The following is an 8,609-nucleotide window of genomic DNA, read 5'->3' on the forward strand; positions in this document are numbered from 1 at the left end:
ATAAACCTGAAAGCCTGCTTAGCTGAAACCTTACTGCAACAGAGGGCATTGTAAAAGCATTTTGTTGCCTACTTCATTGCAATTTCTGTAATTCTCTGTAAAGTCTTATCATGCTAATAGTAATATGCAAAATTATGATACACTGTATATTTTTAGTTCTCTTGACCTCCAATTAACCGCATAAATCTAGTGATACAGAATTTTCTGCATCTATGATGCTTATGATTGTATGTCCTAGCAATTGTGTCTCTACTTCTTCTGCCAAAGAAGAAACTATATAAGAAGATATGACAGAGTGTGTTCAATTTTGTTTCAGACTTTAGCGTTACTTGAAGACGAGGAGGACATCAACCAGATAACGGAGTACTTCTCCTATGAACATTTCTATGTGATCTACTGTAAGTTCTGGGAGCTGGACAAGGACCATGACTTGTTCATAGACCGGGGAGATCTGGCCAGACACAATGAACATGGTATGTCCCTCTGCCTTTGCTCCTCCTACTCCTCAGCTGTGACTTGGTGGATTTCATTGCTGCTAATATCAGTCATTGGTTATTCTGGTCAGTCAGTCAGTCAGTAATCATTTCATTTCCAGAGCGTAACTCAAAAACTGTTCAATATTTTTCAACAAAATGTGACTGATATATCAAATAGATCCTGACGTGGTGCCTTTTGCTTTTTACGTATTTTTGGCATTTTTGTTTTTCTCGATTTCCATGGAAACAATTTGGACTTGGTCACCAAAGATTTCATTTAATTTATGTTGTATTGCACATTGTCTGTTTTCTATTCTGGTACATCTGAAACTGTAAACTATAAAGATATGTCTGGGGTGTAACTCTGAACCTACCTTTCTTTCACAGCGTTGTCATCAAGGGTGATAGAAAGGATATTCTCAGGGGCAGTGACGCGGTGAGTAATCAGTACTACGGACTAGGAGAAAACTCCTGAAACAAAACTTCAAGGCCGGTCATCACATTCTGATTCAAGACATAATATTTTCACACATGTTCTCTAGCTTGTAACTTCTAAAAGTGGCTAATATCAATCTTTTCTTCAGTGTTGCTATTCAACAGTAATACCAGAATTGTTGCATTTGAAGACCCATTGATGTGACATGAGATGTAGGTAGAGTGAGTTGGTGATGATGGACTACCATGTATGTTGCAGGGGTGAGAACTTCAAGGTTGGTCGAATGAGTTACCCAGAGTTTGTGTGGTTCTTGATAGCGGAGGAAGACAAGAGAAACCCAACCAGGTACAGCCTTCACTCTCTGCTTCTTATAGGGTCATACACCCTCCTTTTTCCAGTGAAAAAGAGGCCAGTTGACTGTGAAACAGGGGTGTTCATAAAACATTTTGATGTTCTTACGTTTTTCATGAGATTGTTTTGGTGAAATAACGTAATAAACACTGACGGACTACTTACACATTTCTTGGGAAACCTCTGGGAATTACCTATCACAAATAAATATAGAAGTGTTGTCTGAACAAAGCCAAGACATGTTCATGTCACCTCTCATACAGTAGGTTGATGTAGAGCTGTCAGTGTAAACATGAAGTCAAATAAAAATTGTGTGTACATCCTTCGAGGTATAAAATTGAGGTATAAAAACTTGTAAGCTCTGTTCATACAGTTTGTCCCTCACTCTTTGAAGGTTCATACTCTGATGAACCCACACAAAGTGACAGTCAATTCTTAACCTACTGGCACACTACTGAAGTCTTGGAATATGAGCTACTGGTTGTTCCATAGTATTTACCATAGGTCCCCAAATCTGCATCACACTTTATATGCTCCAGAAAAGAGGATGCGCCGTGATCCAATGTCAAATCCAACTGGATTCCCTTCCTTAAGACACATGCCTCCTTCAAATACGAATACTTACATTCAGATAATGTACAGTTTATCAAGCTGGAAACCTGACCGATAAAGATTTGATGATTCCAATCTGACAATAACAAAGAAAGTTTCATGATCAAACATTTAAGTACACATATTTGAAGGTAAGTGTTTGAGGGAGGGAATCCTGATGCAGTTTTCATGAGATTATAGTTCATGTAAGTGTGGCAGGGTTGTTTGTGCGGTATATCCAAAAGGGGAATCTATAAGGAAAACACTATGGGACACTTGTAGTCAATAACAGAATTGTTCATAGGGAGCAGCACTGAGAAAGTTAGCCGCAGCTAGTGTTTACCCTGCCTGGCACTCAGCATTAAGGTGATAAAACAAGGACTGGTCGGCTCAGTCAGTTTTAGTGGGGTCTGAGTATTCATGTTATCTTAGTGTCCTAGCACTATAAAACCAATATTAGTCTGGGCTATTACAAGCATCCACACATGTATTGCAGGCATGTTGCTATATAAGTGAAATAACCTTGAATTCAATGTAAGACCCCATTTCACATCACCTCTTATGGGGCTCTGATGAGGTAATAGTCTGTTTTCATGTCCTGTAACAATGTAAACAATGATGAACTGCAGGCTTCATGATGTCCCTCTGGTGTTGCAGTGTGGAGTACTGGTTCCGCTGCATGGACCTGGATGGGGATGGTGTTATCTCCATGTATGAGATGGAGTACTTCTATGAGGAACAGATGCAGAAGATGGAGGCAATAGGAATTGAGAAACTACCATTTGAAGACTGTTTGTGTCAGGTATGTACTAATGTGTCAGTGTTGTTGCGTGTGAACTGGAAAGCTCACTGTTGCAAGGGAGATAACAAACTTGTCACAACAATTTGACAATTTGTACATTGTTTGCTCAGCCTTGAACAGAATATTTGACACTCAGTAATCCATATTTGAAAATCACATTAGCAGTTCAGTTGATCCCGCTTCACACCTTTCTGTCTTATCAGACAACATTGTTTATGCTAAAAACAAACTTGTCTTGGTTCTCAGGCACCACCGCTCCATCACCAAGTGCACCACACATTTCGTTGTTGTTTTCATTTTCAAATGATAACAAAAATCCTTAAATATTCCACATCTCGAACACAAGGACCTTTCCCAGGTTGATTGCCCACAACTGTTTATTTGGTTATTAGTTTGAACAACGACCTAAAAAAAGGCTACCTTGCCCACACTATATCTTCAAAAGCCATTGCCTGAGAACCAATTCTTATGTTTTTTAGGCCTTACATGTGTGTTTCGCTGTTTGTTCTTTCACAATGTGTTTGGGAACACTTTGTGATCATCTAATTGTAAGTGGTGACCAAAGGGATATATTACAGGTGAGCTTACATGATATAGCTATGATTACCACCCTAGTGTATGTGGCTCTTTTACTACAGACTGAAATAAACAAGTGACACAGTGTCAAGAAGTACACCAGCACACCAGCACAAACATGTCATGTTTTACCTTACCTGACGCTACACAGTGCTTTAGCTTCCCTACCTTATGCAAACAGACTATAGCCAGTGCCCCGGCATCCAGGAGTTATTGGCCCCTTGGCCCCTACTGTCTCCCTTGCCAACAGACGTACCTTTTGCACTTGGTCGCCATTGTGACTTTTTCGTGCCTCTCGTGTTAATGTAGTTTTTGCAATAGGTTTCTTTTCTTAACTATTGTTAAATCGCCATTCATGTACACCTGATGACATCCTTGATGCATTCGGCAAGTGCTGTCACCTGCTGTCTCCGGAAAGTCGCCGTCGATCACCGTGGGATCTCAGTATTGTTTTGCGTGACTTACGCCAGGCTCTCTATGAACCCCTTGCGTCTGCCTCGTTTGGAGATGAAATTTAAAAAAATAGATTAAATTATGCATTTATATAGTGTACTTATCCAGACATACTGCCTGCTCAAGAGCGCTCAGTCGTATGCTCTTTTGAAGAGGATGGTCTTGAGTTTTGATCTAAAGGTGTTGACATCTTCAGATCCCCTCACATCAATGGGCAGTGCATTCCATAGAGGTGCACCTGCTTTTCGGAAGGTTCTGTCGCCATATGTTGTTCTGCTGGTTGGTGGAACAGCAAGCTGTAGTTTGTTTGCAGATCTCAGTGTTCGGCCAGGTTGGTAAAGGGCAGTGAGTTCCTGGAGGTATACTGGGGATAGCCCATGGATCGATTTGTAGACAAACATGATCAGCTTGAACACGATCCTGAGTCTCACAGGTAGCCAGTGCAGCTCTTTCAGGACGGGTGTAATGTGTTCATGCATTGACTTCCGTGTGATGAGTCTGGCAGCAGTGTTTTGCACACGCTGTAGTCTATCCAGATGCTGCTGCTGGATACCATACAGAAGACTGTTACAATAGTCAAGTCTTGATGTTACAAATGCATGGACTAGGCACTTGACTGATGCTGTGTCTACGTATCTTGCTATCTGGAGATCTCACCATAAAGACTTGCTTGCTCCTGGCCCTTGCCATGGTGGCCTGGGTTAGTGAGCTTCATGCCCTGGATGTGACCCAGGTCCGGTTCAAACAGCGACCTCACGGCCTGGTTCACCTTGGTCTTTGCTTGGACTTTGTCGCCAAAAATCAACTGACATGCCAACCTGATGGGCAGTTTCACGTCCCGCCTCTTTCGGTGATCAACTCGCCCACTTCCCGGTTCGGCTGGTCATTCCTGTTTCCAGCCATGTCTCAGCCGAGGTATCACATAGTACAATCTCCCTTTGGCTTTGTTCTGCTATCCTGGGGGCTTATTGTTGTGCTGACTTACCACCTCTAGTGGCCTACAATCCACATGAGAACCGTGCGCTGTCTGGCAATAGCCATAGTCTGTTTCAACTAACTCTTCGTTCCAGTACTGTCTGTTTGTATAAGATAGGGAAGCTAAAGCAATGTGTAGTGTAAGGTAAGTATAAAAACATTTCTTTTAATCAAACATGCTCATATATAAGTTTCCAGGCTCAAGAACACTGTTTCACATCGGATGTTGTTTTCTGTTAGATGATTGCTTGTGACCACTAATAACATCATAGACTCCGGCCACCGACCTGGAGAGTGGCGTTTATCATTACTTAGTGCATGACATGGAAGAATGGTGAAGCAGATATGATGTTGGAAGTGCATGCAGTCCTCTGACAAAGCTATGTGACTGTACAGCTCCTTTATAATGTGTGTTGCTTATCAGCAATTCTTTTAGATGAGAGACGTGTACGCTGTTTCTTGTACCCAACAGATGCTGGATCTAGTTCGACCAAAACACAAAGAGCAGATAACCCTGAGAGACCTCAAGTCGTGCAAGATGACAAACATTTTCTTTGACACATTCTTCAACCTAGACAAGTTCCTGGAACATGAGCAAAGAGATCCGTTTGCTAATGTGAGGGTAAGTTTCACCCAGGTTGTCCCTCGTTGCCTGGACGATGTCTCACACAGTTTAATGAGGAGACGTATATAACTTGCATTGTCTCTTGGTTGGGACAGTGTTTATGTTACATTTGCGGGTGCTGGTGGATCGGAGGATGGCACTGCAGGGTGGAGGATGTACTGATCTCATTCTCTTGCTGATACCACTGACATGTCTTGTCATTGGTTTATCTGGCCCAGACTTTATTTACACCAAACAAATAAATTAAATACTCTTCTCATTTTTAAAACACACGGAAAGATGTCTGTGTATTGTTAGTAAAGGCAGCCTGCGTGTTGTTGGTGAAGGTGTCCTGTGTGTTGTTGGTGAAGGTGTCCTGTGTGCTGTTGGTGAAGGTGTCCTGTGTGTTGTTAGTGAAGGTGTCCTGTGTGCTGTTAGTGAAGGTGTCCTATGTGCTGTTGGTGAAGGTGTCCTGTGTGCTGTTGGTGAAGGTGTCCTGTGTGCTGTTGGTGAAGGTGTCCTGAGTTTTGTTAGTGAAGGTGTCCTGTGTGCTGTTAATGAAGGTGTCCTGTGTGTTGTTGGTGAAGGTGTCCTGTGTGCTGCTAGTGAAGGTGTCTTGTGTGTTGTTGGTGAAGGTGTCCTGTGTGTTGTTAGTGAAGGTGTCCTGTGTGTTGTTGGTGAAGGTGTCCTGTGTGTTAGTGAAGGTGTCCTGTGTGTTGTTAGTGAAGGTGTCCTGTGTGTTGTTAGTGAAGGTGTCCTGTATGCTGTTAGTGAAGGTGTCCTGTGTGCTGTTAGTGAAGGTGTCCTGTGTGTTGTTGGTGAAGGTGTCCTGAGTTTTGTTAGTGAAGGTGTCCTGTGTGCTGTTAGTGAAGGTGTCCTGTGTGTTGTTAGTGAAGGTGTCCTGTGTGTTGTTAGTGAAGGTGTCCTGTATGCTGTTAATGAAGGTGTCCTGTGTGTTGTTAGTGAAGGTGTCCTGTGTGTTGTTGGTGAAGGTGTCCTGTGTGTTGTTAGTGAAGGTGTCCTGTGTGTTGTTGGTGAAAGTGTCCTGTGTGTTGTTAGTGAAGGTGTCCTGTGTGTTGTTAGTGAAGGTGTCCTGTGTGTTGTTAGTGAAGGTGTCCTGTATGCTGTTAGTGAAGGTGTCCTGTGTGCTGTTAGTGAAGGTGTCCTGTGTGTTGTTGGTGAAGGTGTCCTGTGTGTTGTTAGTGAAGGTGTCCTGTGTGTTGTTAGTGAAGGTGTCCCGTGTGCTGTTGGTGAATGTGTCCTGTGTGCTGTTAGTGAAGGTGTCCTGTGTGTTGTTGGTGAAGGTGTCCTGTGTGCTGTTAATGAAGGTGTCCTGTGTGTTGTTGGTGAAGGTGTCCTGTGTGCTGTTAATGAAGGTGTCCTGTGTGTTGTTGGTGAAGGTGTCCTGTGTGTTGTTAGTGAAGGTGTCCTGTGTGTTGTTAGTGAAGGTGTCCTGTGTGTTGTTAGTGAAGGTGTCCTGTATGCTGTTAGTGAAGGTGTCCTGTGTGCTGTTAGTGAAGGTGTCCTGTGTGTTGTTGGTGAAGGTGTCCTGAGTTTTGTTAGTGAAGGTGTCCTGTGTGCTGTTAATGAAGGTGTCCTGTGTGTTGTTGGTGAAGGTGTCCTGTGTGCTGCTAGTGAAGGTGTCCTGTGTGTTGTTGGTGGGGTGTCCTGTGTGTTGTTAGTGAAGGTGTCCTGTGTGTTGTTAGTGAAGGTGTCCTGTGTGTTGTTAGTGAAGGTGTCCTGTGTGTTGTTAGTGAAGGTGTCCTGTATGCTGTTAGTGAAGGTGTCCTGTGTGCTGTTAGTGAAGGTGTCCTGTGTGTTGTTGGTGAAGGTGTCCTGTGTGTTGTTAGTGAAGGTGTCCTGTGTGTTGTTAGTGAAGGTGTCCCGTGTGCTGTTGGTGAATGTGTCCTGTGTGCTGTTAGTGAAGGTGTCCTGTGTGTTGTTGGTGAAGGTGTCCTGTGTGCTGTTAGTGAATGTGTCCTGTGTGTTGTTAGTGAAGGTGTCCTGTGTGCTGTTGGTGAAGGTGTCCTGTGTGTTGTTAGTGAAGGTGTCCTGTGTGTTGTTAGTGAAGGTAGCCTGTGTGTTGTCAGTAAAGGCAGCCTGTGTGCTGTTGGTGAAGGTGTCCTGTGTGTTGTTAGTGAAGGTGTCCTGTGTGTTGTTGGTGAAGGTGTCCTGTGTGTTGTTGGTGAGGGTGTCCCGTGTGTTGTTAGTGAAGGTGTCCCGTGTGCTGTTAGTGAAGGTGTCCTGTGTGCTGTTGGTGAAGGTGTCCTGTGTGTTGTTGGTGAAGGTGTCCTGTGTGTTGTTGGTGAAGGTGTCCTGTGTGCTGTTGGTGAAGGTGTCCTGTGTGTTGTTGGTGAAGGTGTCCTGTGTGCTGTTAGTGAATGTGTCCTATGTGCTGTTGGTGAAGGTGTCCTGTGTGTTGTTAGTGAAGGTGTCCTGTGTGTTGTTAGTGAAGGTGTCCTGTGTGTTGTTAGTGAAGGTGTCCTGTGTGTTGTTGGTGAAGGTGTCCTGTGTGCTGTTGGTGAAGGTGTCCTGTGTGCTGTTGGTGAAGGTGTCCTGTGTGTTGTTAGTGAAGGTGTCCTTTGTGTTGTTAGTGAAGGTGTCCTGTGTGCTGTTGGTGAAGGTGTCCTGTGTGTTGTTAGTGAAGGTGTCCTGTGTGTTGTTAGTGAAGGTGTCCTGTGTGTTGTTAGTGAAGGTGTCCTGGGGGTGTTGGTGAAGGTGTCCTGTGTGTTGTTAGTGAAGGTGTCCTGTGTGTTGTTGGTGAAGGTGTCCTGTGTGTTGTTGGTGAAGGTGTCCTGTGTGCTGTTAGTGAAGGTGTCCTGTGTGGTGTTGGTGAAGGTGTCCTGTGTGCTGTTAGTGAAGGTGTCCTGTGTGGTGTTAGTGAAGTCGTCCTGTGTATTGAGTTTGATCTGTTGTAGGACCCTGAGACAGATGGGCCGGAACCGTCAGACTGGGAGAAGTACGCTGCTGAGGAATATGAGATTCTTGTAGCAGAGGAAGGGGCCAATGAGCAAGAAGAAATGTATGTACTAACATTTGGCATAAAATAACGTATGTGATGTTCTTATGATATTTTCAATGTTTTAGAGTTTGTAATTGTAATCAGTTTGATTGGAAACAGTTGGTTGAGAAGCCATGTGGTTAAAAATATGCTGGTCATGTCAAGGACCTGGGTTCATTGACCTGAATGAGTACAATGTATACAGTTTGTGTGTCCTTGCACCATCAGTGTGATGTCAGTAATTTTACAAGTGGGGTAAAATTTCACTTCCTTATGATTGAATTTTGTATAGCAAGTACTAAGCTGAGATTCGTCATTATGATCACTCATTTCATGAATGTAGG

The 8,609-nt window shown here is 43.6% G+C and overlaps 1 protein-coding gene across 3 annotated transcripts in view; it reads left to right on the forward strand.

The window, feature by feature from the left end:
- LOC139447469 (serine/threonine-protein phosphatase 2A regulatory subunit B'' subunit alpha-like) overlaps window positions 1–8,609 on the forward strand; it is a 75,496-nt gene that overhangs the window by 62,059 nt on the left and 4,828 nt on the right. For all 3 annotated transcript variants that reach the window (XM_071228858.1, XM_071228859.1, XM_071228857.1), the window contains 6 exons: window positions 317–473; window positions 864–912; window positions 1,171–1,257; window positions 2,512–2,656; window positions 5,133–5,282; window positions 8,183–8,286. In XM_071228858.1, coding sequence (XP_071084959.1) covers window positions 317–473; window positions 864–912; window positions 1,171–1,257; window positions 2,512–2,656; window positions 5,133–5,282; window positions 8,183–8,286 — 692 coding nt within the window. The remainder of the gene's footprint in view (window positions 1–316; window positions 474–863; window positions 913–1,170; window positions 1,258–2,511; window positions 2,657–5,132; window positions 5,283–8,182; window positions 8,287–8,609) is intronic.

This window comes from Haliotis cracherodii, unplaced genomic scaffold (assembly GCF_022045235.1).
Source record: "Haliotis cracherodii isolate W230 unplaced genomic scaffold, xgHalCrac1.p SCAF_7, whole genome shotgun sequence".
Taxonomy (NCBI): domain Eukaryota; kingdom Metazoa; phylum Mollusca; class Gastropoda; order Lepetellida; family Haliotidae; genus Haliotis; species Haliotis cracherodii.